General features: G+C 40.7%; 1 protein-coding gene across 1 annotated transcript in view; it reads right to left on the reverse strand.

Annotated features, from left to right (window-relative positions):
• The window catches only part of HPRT1 (hypoxanthine phosphoribosyltransferase 1), a 30,489-nt gene extending 21,255 nt beyond the window's left edge, over positions 1-9,234 (reverse strand). The window contains exons 1-2 of the mRNA XM_070290714.1: positions 9,068-9,234; positions 363-469 (exon numbers count right to left, since the gene is read on the reverse strand). Of these exons, the coding sequence (XP_070146815.1) occupies positions 363-469; positions 9,068-9,094 (134 nt within the window). The 5' untranslated portion in view covers positions 9,095-9,234. The remainder of the gene's footprint in view (positions 1-362; positions 470-9,067) is intronic.
• Positions 9,235-21,119: the final 11,885 nt, after the last annotated feature.

Raw genomic sequence — 21,119 nt, forward strand, 5'->3', positions numbered from 1 at the left:
TCAAGCTAGTGTGCATAATAATCAAAATATGACCTTGCCTTCCCATGATTGAGCCCCACTCCATTACCCTGTTCAGGGTTGAGAAATCAAAGACTTTGTGACTAAAGTTCATTCTTCCAGTTTCCCTTCAATATTTACTTTATTCTTCTCCATACAGATTCCCGGTATACCATGACTTATACTGGGTTATTCGTAAGTTCTCCTCCCCTCCCTTTTTTGTCAAGAGGGCTTCTAAAATAGAAAGCATCAATTATGTGAAAAGCTGGCCTAGTTTATGTTCAAATATCAACTACTTAAAACAGCTGCTGACACTAGAAATTAATATAAGAAAAGACAAAATTCCAACTTGAGATCATACTAACCTGTCCATAATTAGTCCATGAGGAATGAACACCTTCTCCAAATCCTCAGCATAATGATTGGGTATACAAAATAAATCTAGGTCATAACCTGGTTCATCATCGCTAATCTGAAAAAGAAATACAGCTGTGTTAATGAGAGCATTTCAGGATACAAACACTTGATTGGATTTAGATGTTTGAAAACCTTAGCCTATCACAGAAATTTAGATATTATGAGATATCTTGTGTGTGTTAAGTCGCTTCAGTTTTTTCCAACTCTTTGACCCTATGGACTGTGGCCAAGAACTTTCTGTAACTTCATAGGTATAATGAATTGTAGTTATAGAAGAAATCAACCACATGTTTCAGAGATGAACAGTTAAGATTACAGAAGTCGAGTGACATGAAAATTTCTTTAGTTCAGCAGAGAAGAAAAACTAAATAGCTAAGACAAATATGGCAAAATCTTGATAATATTATAAACAGAGGTGATAAGTATATGGAGATCAATTATACTTTTAATATGCTCTCCACTTTTGCATGTTTGAAAATTTAGCAAAAAATGTTTAATACACTATAGTCCAACAAGTTAAAATATCACAGTGAACAAGAAAAACTGATGTTCCCTAACTCAAATCACAATAGTCTCATCTCACAGTGGGGAAAAAAAAAAAAAACCCACCAAAGAAGCTAAGTGATTCCTTAAAAACCCACGCTTGTATAAGTCTGAGATTGTTATAATCAACTCATGAGGAGCCTTCATACTAGACACTCTAAGATTGTTTGAGTAGGACCACATATTGGTCATCTTGGTATGTCCAGGTCCTGGAAAATAAAATATTAATAACACTGAGGACGTGGTTCCTATGGTGGTACTACTATGACTACAGCTTTCTAAATTTTATATATGAACCTATACACACAGAGGACTTCCCAGGTGGTGCTAGTGGTAAAGAACCTGTCTGTCAATGCAGGAGATGTAAGAGACACCGGTTCAATCCCTGGGTCAGGAAGATCGTCTAGAAGAGGAAATGGCAATCCATTCCAGTATTCTTGCCTGGAGAATCCCAAGGACATAGAAGCCTGGTGGGCTATAGTCCATAGGGTCACACAGAGTCAGACACAACTAAATTGATTTAGCATGCATACACTCAGAAAAACTATAATAAAATCACAAAAACCTTTATCTTGGGGAGTGGAACGATAGTGATTTTATTTAGCTATATATTTCAAATTGTCTTCGATGAGTATATATTGCTTTTTACAAATTCAAGTCCTCATTAATGAGCTGTGGTAGTATGTCTTTTCATATATAATATGAAAAGCATAGGGAAATTTTCTAAGATATGTTAAAACCAAATCTATAAATAAAAAATTATAATAGAAATAAAAGGAAGACAAGAAAAAAAAGAAAGGTTGGTATGCAAGAATATACCAAACAATGGTCAACTGTAAGAACTAGGACCTGCCACTTTCTGCACATTAATCTTGATTGGGTTTTTTTATTGTCAATTTCACTTTTAAAAAAAATTATAGTTTCTTTATAATTTCTATTTGGCATTATATTTAAAACTTCTTCAGCACCTGGCCAGTTAGCTCAATTGGTTAGAGTGGTGCTAATACAGTTTGTTCCAAAGACACCAGCCAGAATTATAATATTTTGTTTCACATTTTATTCAAGATGGAATATCTTCCAAATCACATTCCAGAATCTGATGACATGAACTTTGGCAGTTGGCAAGAAATATTGGTCAAACCATAATTCAATCTTGCCAAGTCAGTTATTATCTATTGAGCATCTCCTGCTCCAGTCAGCACTGTGTTAGGTGCTTAAGGACAAGTAGCTTGGTTTTCAATAAATTAAAAAATATATATTTAAGATGCATCTATTATCCACAGAATTGCTAATTATATTTTAAGAAATCTGAAGTTCATGTCTTTCCTTCAGTCCCCAGAGCTCTGAGTTTTCCAGACTTTGGTGGAGTTTCAAGTGCTGTCAGACTGGTAGTAGCTGCATGCCCCTTCCATCTGGCGCTGTGGCCAGGAGGCTGCTGGTCATTTGGGCAGGTGGGTTGGGACATGTCCACGGGCAAGGTCCAGCAGCAGGCAGAGCACAAGCACTCGCTGGGCACACAGTCTGAAGTCAATATTGGTTTGTTTTAAAAACAAACATGTATTACTTTCATACACAGGGGGGGAAATCCTATTTTGGGTATGGGAGAAAGATTATGCCAGATCCTCTAGGGTGAAGTACTAATGTGTCTACTCAGCATTCACATCAGGCTTATTTCAGAAGACATTACTACTAACAGAATGGGAATGGGACATCTGTGACACCTACAGGAGTATTTTAAGTATTATTTTTATAATGCTTCATAACAAGCAAGGTATTGCTTTTCTAAATTTTATGAACTGAAATCTAATGAAAGTTTTGGGAAAAGGAGAGGTAGACCTTGCTAGATCCTATGAGAGGATAAACATTCATGTCAGGCTTGTCAGACTAGATCTGATAAGAATGAAAATGTACCATTTCAGAGTGCTTTAAAATCAAGATCCAGAGTACCAAAATGGCTTCCCTTCCTCCCAGTTACTCACTGCTGGGTCACAAGCATAAACCAGGACCTACCCAGTACTCTGAAACACGCAACACTTTCACAGAAGACTACTGCTTCTGTGAAAATGGCTCACTATGTGGCTATGGGTTTTGCATGCATCCTAAGAACTTCCAAGAATTTTGTTTGTCTCCATCAAAGCCAATGAGAATTCTGCCCAGAGTCCATCCCAGACATGCAGTCTAACACAGACAGATCAGCAGGGATATACCCCCAAACAGGAATTCTCTCTGTCAACATGCCGAATTCATTTCCACCTCAGGGAATTCCCCGGCAGTCCAGTGGTTAGGACTCCATGCTTTCACTGCTGAGTGCCTGGATTCGATCCCTGGTCAAGGAACTAAGATCCCTCCAGCTGCGTGGCATGGCCAAAAAATGAAATTTTTCAACAAATTTTTTCCAATTCAAAGGTTTTATTTTCAATCAGTACTATTCTATTTACATATCACATTCAGCGTAAAAGGGTTGGTTTGCTATTTGAAACATTAAAAAAAAATACATCAATATAACTCTTTCCAAAAGGCAAAAACAAAATTCATAAAATCTGCATCACTTGAGGTACTTTAGACACAAATTCACAACTTTGTTATAATTCACTATAAATATATGGGGTTGCCATTTCCTCCTCCAGGAGATCTTCCCAACCCAGGGATAGAACTAGTGTTTCCTGCATTTCCTACATTGGCAGGTGGATTTTTTTTTTTTTTACCACTGAGCCACCTGGGAATCTCAATGTTAATTGATTCATATCTGATATGAATTAACCCCATCTAATATGGATTAGGTAACAATCCAGTGGTTACTTTCATAGGAAGGGATCATAATATATTTAATTAAATAAAAATGCATTCAGCATCCACCTTGATTAAAGCACTATGCCATAGATTTTGTAAGGATACAAAGATGATTATAAATTGAGAGACTTCGAAGAGTTTATAATCTAATGGAAAAGACATATATATATATACGACTAACTATACAGCCCATTAAAGCTTATAATCTGTACCATATCTAATTCCACAAGCCCACAAATGTGTGATTGTCAAAAGTGCTTATACACACTAAAGATAAATGGAACCCAAGGTCACCTAGCACCAATGACTACTTCCTAAAGAAATATTAAGCTTAAAGTATATGATAAAGTATTATATTCTGTTGCCTAAATTGCAAATTGAGTAAATTAGACTGGCATGTCTCTGGCACTGAATTAGCACAGCCTTCTAAATCAACTAGGTGACAGAAATGCCCAACTTTGTATATCAGTATAAATTACGTGTTATTATTTGTAGCTTGGTGTTGTGTGTCTGACAGTGGTTACTACCAACACTTCCTAAAAGAACTGTATTAGTCTGCTCTAACAAAAAATCATAGACTGGGTGGCTTAAACAACAGTAACATTAACTTATTTCTCACTGTTCTGGAGGCTGTGAAGTCCAAGATCAAGGTATCAGCAAAGTAGGCTCCATTATGAGGCCTCTTCTGGCTTGTAGGCAGCTATCTTCTCCTGACTATGTGCGTGTTGGGGGTGGTGCAGGGCTGGAAACTCTGGTGTCTTTCTTCAAAGACCAAGGCCCCACCCTCACGACCTTATCTAATCCTAATTACCTTCCCAAGGCCCCATCTCCAAATACCACTGCTTGGGGGCGGGGGGGCTAAAGCTTCAACATGTGAACTTAAAATGGCTCAAGCTCACAAAGAAGCTTCTGGATGGCTTTGGGAAGGGCCCAACCCCAAAATATTTAGGGGAGAACTCTGAAGGGGCTGGAAATGGTAAACAAATGAAAATGTAGTTTCTCTGCAGATACACCTTTCCTACTATGATTCAGCCAGAAATGGCCAAAAGACAGGTTATTAATAGCTCTGAGACACTTACCATTTACTCAGTTTGGAAACTGACTGCATCTCCTCAGAGCTTTAGAAGGTAGCTTTCAAATTCTAACTTATCTATAATAAACTTGTTAATGGTAAAATCTACAAGGCACTTTTATTAATATGAAAGATTACTGAAAAATGTAACATTACTATATATCTTTTGTTTAGGACCAAAGTCAATCTTTTACTATCATAAATTATCTTATTTTCCAGTAAAACTGGAGCCACAAATTCTTAATAATTATGTGTGTCACATCTATAATAATGGTTTTCATACATGAAAAATATTCTTGTTTGTACATAAGATGTCTAATTACAAAGATATATTATCTAAAATTACAGTAAGCAAGGAAATTAACTAGAACTAAGATAACACATGCAACATCAATTCATCATCTGTGAGCTGGATGTCTTTTTGTGATCCAAAAATGACAACGTTTATGGGTCTAAACAAGACTAAATGGAAGTGAGGAAGTGAGTTTTAAAATGTGAATTTAAAGGTGTACAGTAATAGATAAAATACATTTTATTTTATTCTTAGTAACCAACAATACAGGCTTCCCAGGTGGCAATAGTGGTAAAGAATCTGCCTGCCAAGGCAGGAGACATAAGAGATAAGAGTTCAGTCTCTGAGTCAGGAAGATCCCCTGAAAGAGGAAATGGCTACCCATTGCAGTACTTTTGCCTGGAGAATCCCATGGACAGAGGAGCCTGGCGGGCTACAGTCCACAGGGTCACAAAGAGCTGGACACGACTGAAGCAACTTAGCACACACACACCAACAATAATTCCAAGCTTCCAGAATGAGCAGAAATGACCAGGTGGCATATATTTACCTTTGATATTCAGACACTTCAAAACTCTCAAAAAACACCAAAGCCATACCCTTGGGATAATTTGTGATAACTCAGGGTATCTTAAGACCAAAATTATGAACTATTGATGCATTTATTCCTAAATGTGAAAATAGTTTACGCTCATTTTCCAATTTTATATCAGCCTTACAAATAAATTACATATATCACTTGCTTGCCCTCCCTTCTAATAGGTAAAGAATTAAAAGCGTTACAAGAATCTAAGGCTTACAAGAATTAAAATCAGCATTCTATTCAACTCAGGGATAAATTATTACCTGCTTCTATGTAAGCGGGCCCATAACTACTATCCAAATGGACAAGGACATGCATTTAGCCAACATTATCATCTTTCCTTTCCAGTGTGCATAGTAGAATAATAGGCATGTTAACTCTGGTCAAAATATATGCCTATCAATTATCAGAAGCACAGTGCTGAAGATAGTAGTTCACAGCAATTTAAAATGTTTGTCTGAATTCTTATTTGTAGCAAATTTTTCTAAATATCAGACATTTGGCAGCCACTGGTAGAAAAATAACAGTCTCGATATTAACGATGGTGTCTGACAATTTGACAGCATATAAATCTTACTGATGCATATAAGATACAATTACAGAGGAAGAGGACACCAGCACATCTGCATCTTTAGCATCTCTTCACAGTGGGGGTAAAAATGACATGGTCTAACTATTGCCCAGTGCACTACAGAAAGCGAAAAGAACTCCAAGACCCTTCTTCCCTGTTGATCTGGTTGGTCCTTTTGTCTTTTTCCCACCTCTTGCCTACGGACTTTCTGTGACACCTAGATATAAAAAATGGACGGAAAAAGTTAAGATGACTCTATAGGATGCATGTCGCATTGATTAATCAATTTGTAGAATGAAACTGCCAAATTCAACTACTCCATTTCTCAGCGGTCACCAAGGATAATTTTGGTCGACACTGTCAGCCTCAACCCTGTTGATAAAATGATAGTGTTGTGGACCCCCCAAAAGCACTATTTTATCAATTCTGTGAAAATCTAGCAGGGTAAGATTTAAGCCCAGTTAATAGGGATTACATTTCTAGCACTGCTGCTGTTAAGTCGCTTCAGTCGTGTCCAACTCTGTGTGACCCCATAGATGGCAGCCCACCAGGCTCCCCCGTCCCTGGGATTCTCCAGGCAAGAACACTGGAGTGGGTTGCCATTTCCTTCTCCAGTGCATGAAAGTGAAAAGTGACAGTGAAGTCACTCAGTCGTGTCCGACTCTCAGGGACCCCATAGACTGCAGCCCACCAGGCTCCTCTGTCCATGGGATTTTACTGAAGTGGGCCATCCTGAAATGTAGAAGATATTTTATCCACATAATATATTTCTGATGCTTCATAATAACCTGCAAAAATTCAGAAGCTTGTTCTTTGTTCAAGTGTGTCCAAGTTTACCCTGGTAGTTTAGAGACACAGTTAGAAGTAGCATGGGTCTTATCAGGCAGATCTGGGGGTCAATTTCATCTGATTGATATTGGGTAAGTTATTTTATCCATCTATGCCTCCAAGGTCATACTAGTATTTATCTACCTCCCTCAACCTCCCTCGGAATATCTATTATGTATTCTTAGGGCATTTATATTAGATAATGTTGTAAAATATTTACCTCAATGCCTAAGACATAGTATGTACTAAATAAACACCTACTACTGTCACTTTGAACTTAAAAGTGGAGAGGTTAAGAGCAGACTCTGGGGCCAGATAGCTTAGATTCAAATTCTAGTACTGATGGGTCATCTTGGGAAAGTTACTTAACCTCTCTGAGCCAGGTAAATTTTTAAAATAAACATCAAACCAATTAATATGTATAAAGGGCTTAGTAACCAGCACATAGCAAGCACTATTTAAGTGTTTGTTATTGCTAACATGGAGACAATTTCTGGGAAGGAAATAAAAAAGGGAACAGGAATTTGCAAACCAAAAACACAACGAATATCTTGATGTTCAAACAAAACTAACAGCCAGTTATAGCAAAAATAATTCACTGTATGCTGGGGCAAGCATTGAACCCCAAAACTTAAAACCAATCATCCTCTTCAGCAACTGAATAAAAATAGCTGAGTACCTACTATTAGCATCATGTTTAAGCACATGGGCGCTTGATAGAGACCTAGGTTTGAGTCTGAGCTCCTTTCAATAAGTTCGAAGATTTAGAGCCTAAAAGGATTCAAGGATTCCATATGTAAAATGTAAATCATACTGTAAAATGATAACCATACTTCTGTTACAGGGTTGTTTTGAGGACTAAATAGGGATAGGCAGGTAATGACAATGATAAATAGGATCCCAGGGCAGACTCCATTAAGAGCACTGCTCTTTAAGTCACAAGGCCTAATATGAAATAGAATCCTTTCTTTTTTAGGGCTCAATGGTTTATTTAATTTACTCCTCTAACAGAAAATCATTGAGAATTTCTTACGTGCAAGGCACTGTGATTCCTGCCCTTGTGGGAGAGACAATCAACAGGTAATAAGGTAACTGTTAAAATAATAATAATAGTAATAATGCAGGCTAAGGCATTTAACTATTGAGAGAGGGTTGGCTCTTTTAGCAAGATCAGAAGGGGAGAGCAAGGGGAGGGAGCAGCTTGGCTTCTTGGAGAAACAAGAACCAATGAGGTTGGAGACAGGATACCAGAGACGGATTATGGTACCAATGTCCTTGATGCTAAGGACCAGAGTCGCATTTTTTTGTCCCCTGAGACATCAAAGACCAACGGATTGGGATTCAAGCATATCTGATTACGAGGCCTGGCTTACCTCTGGGCTGTGAGAAAATTACCTAAGATCAGTTAACTATTTTCTACGCGTGTAGGCATGGTTACCGCTGCCAAGGCTGCCGCGAGGATGCAATGAAGCAATGCGCATTCCCACAAATATTCATCATAGTGTTTGCAGAACTAAGTGAAAATACCAGTCCCCGCATGCCTCCCATGTGGTCGTTTCCATGCCCCGGGGCCCTCTCCGGAGCTGCCCTGAGGACCTCACTCCCACACGCCAAACCTACAGAGAAGAGCCTCTCCTAAGAAAGCCCCCACCCTCACCGCGCCTGATCATTCCCGAACTGGCCCACGGCCCCTCCCCATAGCACACTCGCCAGCGGCACATGTCAACCAAAACGCCATTTCCACCCTCTCCTCCCACACGCAACCCTCTTTCCCGGGGCTCTCCGGAGGCGGCCACCCCGACCTCGCCGTTCCGTCACCCCAACGCCCCGGCGTGACAAGCGGCCGAACCCAGGAAGATGCGGCCGCCCCCCTCCCCGCGACCCCGGGCCAGCCGAACCCAAGCCCGCACTGCGGCCCCGCGGCTCGGGGGGCCGGCGGCCGCCGCCACGGGCCTCGCGGGCCAAGCTGCTCACCACCACGCTGGGGCTGCGGGCCGCCATAACGGAGCCAGCTGGTGCGCGCGGTGAAGGCAGTCTGGGGAGGAGGAAGCTGCCCAGGAGGCGGAGGCACGCGGTGGGCGGTGCCGCGCGGGAAAGCCAAGAGGTCTGCAGGAGCGCTCTCCACCGTCGCTCAAAGCTCCGGAGCAACAGGCCCCGCCCCGCCCCGCCCCGCCCCGGGCCGCCCGCGCGCGCCCCGGGCCGCCCGCGCGCGCCCCGCGCTGCCCGCGTGCTCCCCGCGCGCCGCCGGGGGCGCCTGCGGGTCTCCACGCTCCGGTGGTGGCCGTGGGAATTTTCTGTCGTCCGCAACCTCTCTTTTGCTTCCCCTCAGTCTCTGTCCAGGCGGCCCCCAAATTCCCAGACCTGCCGCCACCCTCCTTTCCTCCCAGTGGCCCTAAATCAGGCGCCGACTTTTCAGGTTTCTGTCACCAGCGCCTCCTTCCCAAGACCTTGGACTGCATTGCGGCTTCCATTTTCCTGACTCGTGGCCCAATTCTAACAAAAATCTGGGTGTAAGAGTTGAGACCTTAACTCAAAGCAGAAGATATTAAGAAGAGGTGGCAAGAATACACAGAACTGTACAAAAAAGATCTTCACGACCCGGATAATCACGATGGTGTGATCACTCACCTAGAGCCAGACATCCTGGAATGTGAAGTCAAGTGGGCCTTAGAAACCATCACTACGAACAAAGCTAGTGGAGGTGATGGAATTCCAGTTGAGCTATTTCAAATCCTGAAAGATGATGCTGTGAAAGTGCTGCACTCAATATGCCAACAAATTTGGAAAACTCAACAGTGGCCACAGGGCTGGAAAAGATCAGTTTTCATTCCAATCCCCAAAAAAGGCAATGCCAAAGAATGCTCAAACTACCGCACAATTGCACTCCTCTCACATGCTAGTAATGCTCAAAATTCTTCAAGCCAGGCTTCAGCAATAGGTGAACCGTGAACTTCCTGATGTTCAAGCTGGTTTTAGAAAAGGCAGAGGAACCAGAGATCAAATTCCCAACATCCACTGGATCATGGAAAAAGCAAGAGAGTTCCAGAAAAACATCTATTTCTGCCATACTGACTATGCCAAAGCCTTTGACTGTGTGGATCACAACAAACTGGAAAATTCTGAGAAAGATGGGAATACCAGACCACCTGACCTGCCTCTTGAGAAATCTGTATGCAGGTCAGGAAGCAAGTTAGAACTGGACATGGAACAACAGACTGGTTCCAAATAGGAAAAGAAGTACGTCAAGGCTGTATATTGTCACCCTGCTTATTTAACTTATATGCAGAGTACATCTGGACATGGAACAACAGACTGGTTCCAAATAGGAAAAGGAGTACGTCAAGGCTGTATATTGTCACCCTGCTTATTTAACTTATATGCAGAGTACATCATGAGAAATGCTGGACTGGAAGAAACACAAGCTGGAATCAAGATTTCTGGGAGAAATATCAATAACCTCAGATATGCAGATGACACCACCCTTATGGCAGAAAGTGAAGAGGAACTAAAAAGCCTCTTGATGAAAGTGAAAGAGGAGAATGAAAAAGTTGGCTTAAAGCTCAACATTCAGAAAACAAAGATCATGGCATCTGGTCCCATCACTTCATGGGAAATAGATGGGGAAACAGTGGAAACAGTGTCAGACTTTATTTTTTGGGGAGGCTCCATAATCACTTCAGATGGTGACTGCAGCCATGAAATTAAAAGACGCTTACTCCTTGGAAGAAAAGTTATGACCAACCTAGATAGCATATTCAAAAGCAGCGACATTACTTTGCCGACTAAGGTCTGTCTAGTTAAGGCTATGGTTTTTCTAGTAGTCATGTATGGATGTGAGAGTTGGACTGTGAAGAAGGCGGAGCGCCGAAGAATTGATGCTTTTGAACTGTGGTGTTGGAGAAGACTCTTGAGAATCCCTTGGACAGCAAGGAGATCCAACCAGTCCATTCTGAAGGAGATCAGCCCTGGGATTTCTTTGGAAGGAATGATGCTAAAGCTGAAACTCCAGTACTTTGGTCACCTCATGCGAAGAGTTGACTCATTGGAAAAGACTGATGCTGGGAGGGATTGGGGGCAGGAGGAGAAGGGGACGACAGAGGATGAGATGGCTGGATGGCATCACTGACTCAATGGACGTGAGTCTGAGTGAACTCTGAGAATTGGTGATGGACAGGGAGGCCTGGCATGCTTCAATTCATGGGGTCACAAAGAGTCGGACACGACTGAGCGACTGAACTGAACTGAACTGAACTGAAGAGTTGAGACCTAGAACCATAGTCAACCCAAACAGGGTACAAATCCGAAGGGAAACCTTAAGTGTTCTTTGACTTTGTGTGAATCAGACTCACTGAGCCACTCTTGCGTCTCAGTAAAATGAGGATATTAATTTGGATCGTTGAGAAATAATGATATGTACGTAGATGGTGTTCTATGAGCACACACTATATTTATATGTGTGTGTGTATATATATATATATATGTAGTGTGTGTGTGTGTGTGGCACAACACTGAGGACAGTGCATGATCAGTAAATGAGAACTATTGCCTTCACTGATCTTTATTCTTTGCCACCACAATTCTCTCTCTCTTTTTTTTTTTTTGCCACCACAATTCTCGATATGAATCTGGGGTTGAAAATCTTCCCCTACACTCCAATAGGTCAAGCACACCAATAACAGTTGTTCCATTTCTACTGTGCTCATCTGTGTAGCTCCAGCACCCCCCACAGCACCTAGCACATAGTTGGTGCCTGGAATGCTGGAGACCCAGGTTCGATCCCTGGGTTGGGAAGATCCCCTGGAGAAGGAAATAGCAACCCATTCCAGTATTCTTGCCTGGAGAATCCCATGGACGGAGGAGCCTGAATGGGCTACAGTCCACGGGGTCACAAAGAGTCGGACATGACTGAGTGACTTCACTTCATTAGGGCCACTGACAGGTATGTGGTGGGAGGAGATTTGTGAAACTGGGCAAGTCATTGAACTCCGAGCCTTAGTCTCTTTCTCAGTTACGAACTTTTTGTACCTATCTTTTGGTGATCATGAGGGTATTTCCATTGGGTATAGATAGACGTTGACATTCATATCAGCACATTTTTATTACTTGTTCCTTTAACAAACACTGTTGCCCTGGGAAGTTAATTCAGTGAAGTTTCGGTTATACATTTGGCCTGACACATGCGGACTCAGCTGCCCACCTTGGCTTCTAAATCACTTGATTTATGACTTCAGAACCGTTCCAGCTTGCTTCTACTTTGCAGTTTCTTTCTCCAACCCCTATACTCCTGCATTTTAACAGAGATTTAAAATAAATTGTGAAAGCCAGTGATTTAAAGATAAAAAGAAACAAGTCATTATTTCAACCCTGTCATTGTAGGTGACAACTTGGAGTGAAAGCAATTGTGAAAAAAAAAATCTAAAACAGCAAACAGTGCAGTCTACAAGAGGTAATCCTTTTGTTTGGTAAGTGAAAATCTGGTTCACATATGACATCTTTTGCTGATTTTGGACAATATATTTTAAATTGAAATGTATTATTTAAATTTTTCATTGTTTTAAGACAAGATGAAACAAGAAAATAATGGTTTTTACTAATTACTATTTTTTTCTGTAGTAATTAGTAATAACCATTATTTTAACAGAAAATAATTTTGTCAGACAGGCAAAATAATTTTCTCACATAATTTTGTCATTCTGGGTGTCAAATAAGCTAAGTATGCCACCATTCTTCACTAGAAGATCTGCATGCAGGAAGAAATAAAGAAAGCATGGGTATAACACAACATTCCCCTGCCTGCCACACCCCTGCCTTTCAAGAAACAATTTTGTAATCCACTTATGTGGACAGAATGAGGAATTATTTCTGTACTACAGCCAATTCTGAGTATATTTCTGCTCCACAGGTTTCTTTGTTTAGTAAGAACCTTGTTTTTACCATGGTGCTATGTATTTCTATGGGGAAAAAATCACTGCAAAAATCCGTATCCTAAATGTTGAATTTTCAAACTGAATTTACAATAGCCTTCTCAATGTCAGATGTTTCTCCATCAGAATAAATTCCCATTAGTTTTACTTTGATTCCATGAATTGGATGAGAAACTGAACAATTACTGGGATTAACTAATGGGATGGTTCATTTTATGTGCCAACTTTGCTGGGTTGTGGTGCCCAGATATTTCATCAAACATTATTCTGGATGTTTCTGTGCAGGTGTTTTTTGGGTGAGATTAGCATTTAAATCACTGGATTTTGAGTATACCAGATTACCTTTCCTTATATGGGTGGGCCTCCATTTCAAGGCCTAAATAGAACAAAGGCTGACCTCCCCTGCAGGCAAGAAAGAATTCTGCCAGCCAGACTGGAACTGCAACTCTTCCCAGTCTCCAGGCTGCTAGCCTTCTCCATCAGATTTTGGACTCAACCAGGCCTCCACAATCACATGAGCCAAGTCCATAAAATCTCTCTCTCTCTCCACACACACACATCCTATTAGTTCTGTTTCTCTTAAGAACCCTGACTAATATAACTGATTTTCAATTTGAATCCTCGCACGATATCGGTATCAAACTGACATCATTTAACTGTGAAGTTCTCCTGCTAGAAGAGCTACATCTTAAAAGCTATTGTTTCACTTTTCATCATGTACAAGGAAACTTGACATCAAAAAGTAAATGAATGTTGAAAAGTATTTGATCTAAACAAAAGTCATTCATAAGCAATATGAAGCTACCCTCTCTGCAGCTGGACCTCCTTAAGTCATCCTCTTTGGGCACAATTTTCTTAAAATAACTACAAACCTTTGAGGTAGATGATGCTGTCTCTGCAGGCATGCATACGTTTTCTGGTTTTCATGTGAGCAGTGATGTCACTGAGGAGCCCCACCCACGTGTGGATGGTAATTATCAACAAATGTTTTGTTCACATTATACATTCATGATCAATTTTCTTAAATAACAAGTTCAGTACTTTTCATTAGTTATGCACTTTAGTTTTTTAAACTCATGCTGAAAGGGTGGACTGCAAGTTTTTAAAAAAATAAGGGTTGTAGATTTGCAACATATAATGAATAACTATTGTACCAAGAGCATTCAGACTATTTGCTGTATTATGTTCTATGGCGGGACATATTTCTACCTCTATTTCCTGAATATATTTTACATACATGTACATATGTAATTTCCTATGTCCACTGGCCTAGTGGCTTCATGTATCTTGCAGGTTTTGGCATGGGCACATCCAGTTGGCACAGCCAATGTCCAGCAGGAGGCAGAGTAGTGAATACTGCTCTCCCAACCCCCACCCAGGACAAGAATGAGTCGGTTGTCTCTAACTCATAGTGTCAGTGTGCCTGCTGACACCAGTGAACACCCAACACACTGTCCTTGAGAGGAAAAGGGAGGAGGTTTATCACTGGCTGTCCACTGGTTGTTGCTTCGGTTTAACTGTGTCAAAGTGAGAATTTGGTTCTCTGCATATTGCATCTCACAAGCTAGTAGACAAGACCAAGGCAGAAGCTGGAATTAAAAAGTGGTATGCAACTGACCCACCCTGGCTTATTTCGATTCAACTATTAATACTTACACTTGGGACTTCCCTGGTGGTCCAGTGATTAAGAATCTGCCTGCCAATGCAGGGAACATGGGTTTGATCCCTGGTGCAGGAAGATCCCACATGCCGTGGTACAGCTAAGCCCATGAGCTGCAACTAGTGAAGCCCTCATGCCTAGAGCCTGTGCTCCACAAGAAGAGAAGCCACCACAATGAGAAGCCCACACACAGTGCAACAAAGAGTGGCCCCTGCTTGCCACAACTAGAAAAAGCCCACATGCAGCAACAAAGACCCAGCGCAGCAAAAAATACATTAATTAGTAAAAAAAAAATACTTGATAGGAAAATGAAAAATCTGGGACAAATGCTAAATTGGACAAGATGCAGGGTAATATATAAACTGGGACTGTCTTTGGCAAACTGGAATATATAGTCCCCCTATAATGTTGTAGGCCAGGTTGAGGATGCTTTCCAATGCTCCTGATTGGCAGCTCCCAATCTCTGACCAGTTTTCTTCCTCTCCAGTTCATGTTGGCCACCATGCCTAACATAATTTGTGCTTCAGATTCACAGCAGGTCTCCAATTTCATCATCTAGCATTCTGTTCTTGGCTCTCCTTACAACCTTTACTTCCCACTTCAGTTTGGATTCCACCTGCACCACTCTCTCACCACTGCCAGAGGTCCTTTGTACCCTTCTAATTCTGCTCTGCCACAATGGCAGTGCCACACCCTTGTTCAACCCACAGCCTGCCTTGCCCACCCTATTAGGCCATGAAGGGCTGCAGGAGAATATTCCACAACCATGGACATTGATTCCTCTACAGATTCATGGTCTCAAACTTCAACTGGGCCCTAAACACCCAAGTACAATCCTTTACAAGTGCTTGGTCAGTTCCCCCTCTTGTTCTCCTCAGGAATGTTCTGAACACATTCTCCTTCAACTCCATCAGATTCACTCTAGAACACAGATTCAACCCATTAACTTATGAAGAGATGGAAGGAATCAGACCTGAATCCCATCAGTTCCTTCCACCAACATCTACACTGCTTCTTCACCTCTTTTCTCCAGGCCAAGAGATGACGAGTCTCTCCATACTTGCTCCATCTGCTTTTCCATTTCCCATCTCCTCTCAACAAACCTTCATTACCTCTGTCTCCTGCACCAACCATTGTACTGAAAAAAACTTTTAACAAATGACATTCTAACATGTATACTATCATGTGAATTGAATCGCCAGTCTATGTCTGACGCAGGATGCAGCATGCTTGGGGCTGGTGCATGGGGATGACCCAGAAAGATGTTCTGGGGAGGGAGGTGGGAGGGGGGTTCATGTTTGGGAATGCATGTAAGAATTAAAGATTTTAAAATTTAAAAAATAAAAAACTAAAAATTAAAAAAAAAAAAAAAAAGAACACCATTGACTGCTATCTTGCCAAATCCAATGGACATTCTTTTTGGCCTTATGTAATTGTCCTTCACATTGCATTTGATACTATTTATCACTTTGTTCTTGAATGTCTCTATATCTCTTTGGCTGCTAGAGCACTGCCTGCCTTTCTCCTGCTGCCCTATTTCTTCTTGCTCCTTCTCTCAAACTTGCCAGTATACCCTTCCCATGTTAACATCCGATACAATCACATTTAGTGCAATGATCAAAATCAGGAAATTAACATTGCTACAACAGTGTTAACTAATCTAGAACCCTTATTTCAATTTCACCCATTGTCTCATTAATGTCCTTCTTGGACCACGACTAGTTCCAGGAAGGCATACTGCATTTCCTTAACTCTCCATTCTGGAACAGTTCCCCAGTCTCTGTGGTCTTGACATTTTTGAAGGGCACTGGTGTTACTCTGAACAGTGTCCCTCAATTTGGGTTTGTCCAATGGTATGACATCATTAGATTTCAGGCAGTCCACTTTGGGTCAGAAATTGTCTTTCTGTCAATTCTGACAGTTGTGATGGTGTGTTCCTCACAGTGCCTCACCTTAGGTGGCACATGCTACCCATCTGTCCCATTATGGATGTTCACTTGGATTACTTAGTTAAGGCAGTGTCTGCTAGGTTTCTTCACTATAAAGATACTATTTTCCCCTTTGTAACTAATAAAGATTTCGAGGAATGATACTTTAAGACTATGTAAAAAATATTGTTTCTCATAAACTTTCACCAATTTTAGCATTCTTGCCTGAAATAATTATCACTGGGATGTTTGTCAAATGTTGATTTTTCCTATTAACATAATTCCTTTTTAGTTTAGCTTGAATTCCATTACAATGAAGAGCTTTCCTTTCTCCCTATTCATTAAGTTATTTACATCATCATAGACTCAGAGATTCCAATTTTACTTTATACATAATGATCCACTAGTAACATGACTTTTGTTACCCAAATTGCCCAAGATTTGGCCATTGGGAGGCCCTCCATGTTGGCTCCTGTATCTTGATATTTCCCCACCGTTCTTTGAGCACCGTGTTTTTCTTTTTTAGGCTATTCCACACAGCATCCTAGTTCCCTGACAAGGGATCAACTGGTGCCCTCTATCTTGGGAGCATGGAGTCTTAACCATTTGATTGCCAGGGAAGTCCTGAGCACTTTCTAATTTCTGGCACTGCATGATTTTCTATGCTCATCATGTGCTTTCCCAGCCCTAGCCATGGAATCAGCCATTCCCCAAAAAGCCCTGGTTCCTTTAGGTTATAACTTTTAATTCATGATGGTAAAAACCAAATGTCTTATTATAAACTTTTAGAGATTCATTCATTCATGCCTCACTGCCAACTGGCAGGATCTTAGTTCTGGACCAGGGATGGTACCCCGGCCCTCGGCAGTCAAATCGTAGAGTCCTAACCACCGGACTGCCAGGTAAATCCCAAGAGTAATTATATTTTAAAAACTAAGGCTTAAAATTTAATGCCATCTATCAGTATTTAGTATGTGTGCTGTGTGTGTGCTCAGTTGCTGAGTCATGTCTGACTCTTTGAGACCCTATAGACTGTAGCCCACCAGGCTCCTCTGTCCATGCAATTTTCCAGGCAAGAATACTGGGGTGGGTTGCCATGCCCTCCTCCAGGGGATCTTTCCTTCCTAACCCAGGGATTGAACCTGCATCTCCTGTGTCTCCTACATTGGCAGGCAGATTCTTTACCACTGAGCCACCTGGGTATGTGTATGTATACTTAAGTTTGTACATTTAAATACTGATATATGTACATTTTGAGGTATGTTAAATTCTTTTTTGAAAAGAGAACCTTACATAAAATAGAATTAGTAGCTCACAAAAATAAAAAAGGGCTATATACTGAGTATACAGTTTGTTCTCAAGGTGAGGCAATAAAAAAATTAATTTCTACATGAAGACAGAGTTGTTGCCTTACCCAACATAAATGTGTACTCTTAAAAGGTCTACCTTTCATGCTTCTGTGCTGCATTTGAGCGTTTTTGCTATAGAAAACTGTAAAAATCAGCAAATGAGACAGAAAGAATAATAAGGGTTCCTTGCTTCTAGAGAAGCTAAAATCCCTAAGGTTATGTTACTGTCTGTTTTGGTTTTCAGAAAGCACTGTTACTCTGGTTATTAATACAGTTAAAGCTGTGCTACTTGACGTTCTCAGGTATCTGTATAGTAACATGACATCTCTTTCTGATGGTGCTCTTTTCCAGGATCAGGCTCAAAATTCAGAATATTAAAAACAGACAGGGTATTTTACACCAAACTATCTTTAACACCTTCTTGGATGGCTGCTAGCACCAAAGGCTTACTCCTTCATCTCTTGACCCACAGTGTGGTATCACCAACAAAAGGATTGAGGGGTGTGTGTTAGAAATTATTAGGTATAATGATATGCTTCATATATTTTTAATGAGTTCAACAGTAAATTGTCTTATACAGTTCAGGCTCCCATTGTAGGGAAAGTTGTAAGTCAAAGAAGCTCAGGTTATTTTAGGTTAATTTTGTATAGGCCAAATACTACTATAGGAAATTGTGTCTTTTCAAGCTGGGCAGTAACAGGGAGACAGATAAATTGACTTCTAAAAAAGATTTTATTGCTGAGCTTAAAATACGTTTGAAAGTGATTATTATATGGAACACAAGGTACGGGACAGATTGTAACACTGAGGATTTATCAAGGCCTTCTCTGTTCATATGTTCTTGCCTCAGGGTTATCATACACTAAGTAAATAAAAAGTTACAAGTAGGTTCATTCGCTTGTGTACTATTCTCTAATCAGACATTCCATTTTCCTCCATTCTGATACTTTTGGTTATTCAAATGAAGCAATCATTCCATCATTCAGCACAGTAGTCACTGCTCTCCCTTCATGCTTACTTAAAGGGCCCTGCTATAAATAAGATAGAGCTGTGCTGTCTAAGAGAGCAGCCACTAACCACATGTGGCTCTTTAGATATAATTTAAATGAACTAAAATAAAATCAAATTTAAAAATTGGTTCCTCAGTCCTACTTAGCCGCATTTCTTTAAAAAAAATTTTAAATTGGAGTATAATTGCTTTACACTGTTGTGTTGGTTTCTGCTGTACATGAATCAGCCATATGTATATGTATGTTCCATTCCTCTTAGACCTCCCTCCTGGTGGCTCAGACGGTAGAGAATCTGCCTGCAATGCAGGAGACCCGGGTTCGATCCCTGGGTTGGGAAGATCCCCTGGAGAAGGGAATGGCAACCCACTCCAGTATTCTTGCCTGAAGAATTCCATGGACAGAGGAGCCTGACAGGCTACAGTCCATGTGATCGAAAGGTCAGACACAACTGAGTGAATAACACAACATCCACCTCCCCCAATCAGTTCCCTCTAGGTCATCACAGAACATCGGGCTAAGCTCCCTGTGTTATACAGCAGACTCCCTCTAGCTATCTATTTAACACATGGTAACGTACATGCATCAAAGCTACTCTCAATTCATTCCACCCGCTCCTTCCCCAGGTCTGTTCTCTGCGTCTGTGCCTCTATTCGGGCTTCCCTGATAGCTCAGTTGGTAAAGAATCCTACATTGCAAATAGGTTTATCAGTACCATTGTTCTAGATTCCATATATATTTAGCCACATTTCAAATGCTCAGTAACCATTTGCAGCTAGTGGCTATTGTATTAGTGTGGACACAGAACATTTCCATCACTGTAGAAGTAGCGTGGGTCTTCTGGAAGGAATGCCAAAGAACAGTCTCAGAGCCTCAGGAGGAAGGAAGCAGGCTTCTCAGTGTAAGCTGATACTGATCCCAGGTGCATGAAACTGACAGACTGTTCCACTGTACCAAAGACTCACAATTTCCAGGACTATTTTAGTGTAGAGGGAGATGAGTTCACAAAAGCAGATGACTATGGGGGGAACACATGTATACCTGTGGGTGATTCATGTTGCTGTATGGCAAAAACCATCACAATACTATAAGTATCCTCCAATTAAAATAAATTAATTTTTTAAAAAGTAGACGACTACTCCAAGTGGAAAACAAAATAGGACTGAGTAAAATGGATGAGAAATCTATGTATGGCAAAACCAATACAATATTGTAATTAGCCTCCAATTAAATTTATATTAAAAAAAAAGAAATCTAGTTGTGGTTGTTTTAGACTCTTATCAGAATTGCTTTCAATATTCTATTTTCCAACAAAGGCCCCATTCTTTTTGCTCCATTTGTAACCCTCAGTTTAGCAGGAGGCATCAAGGTCCTTGAAATGAACACATCTGCTGAAAAATCACTATCAGTGGACTTCCAACTGAAACAACATTTCTAAAACAAAAGCATAAATTCCTCACACTGATACGTTATTTCCATTATCTGAGGGAGGAATAGAAACAGGAGAGTGAGAGTTGTGGGCAAAGATAGGGAGCCCTGGACTAATCTCCTGCAGGAGTCCTGCCTTCAAGCCCAGATGACAAGATTTTGTATTCTGGTATCCCTGGCTACCTGGAAAGATGGGGAGTGGACCCTCTCAAACTCCTATCAGTCAAGCACAAGAAACCAGAGGTCCCTGTGTAAGGTACACTTGAAGCTAATGCAGGATGGGGGCATAGATAGTAAAGGGGCCTGGCAGGGCACTGCCAGCACAGAGCCATAGGCTACACAAAATAGCTACCAGTGGAAATGAAGTATCATGGGATCTTCCTTGGAAACACCTTCCTAATATAGGAAACTAGTTTGAAGGAATATTATCAGTATGACTAAAATAATGCTAAAAGTGACTTTGTTACTACATAATTAAGACTATGCCTAATTTCCACCATTTATTAGAAGCAGCTGCTTTTTAAATAACTCATTTTCACCAGTAGCTATTGCAAAATAATTTAATGTTTGGCTGAATCCAGGTAAGATTCTGTAATTTTCATGAATATATAGAAATGTTTCCACTCAACTTTATGTGTGGACTTTTAAAGGCATACTATCTGACAGATGTTTGTGATAATTATTCAGCAATTGTATTTTGCCTCTATTATTTTGATTGTACCTCCTAATA

This window comes from Ovis canadensis, chromosome X, assembly GCF_042477335.2.
Source record: "Ovis canadensis isolate MfBH-ARS-UI-01 breed Bighorn chromosome X, ARS-UI_OviCan_v2, whole genome shotgun sequence".
Classification (NCBI taxonomy): domain Eukaryota; kingdom Metazoa; phylum Chordata; class Mammalia; order Artiodactyla; family Bovidae; genus Ovis; species Ovis canadensis.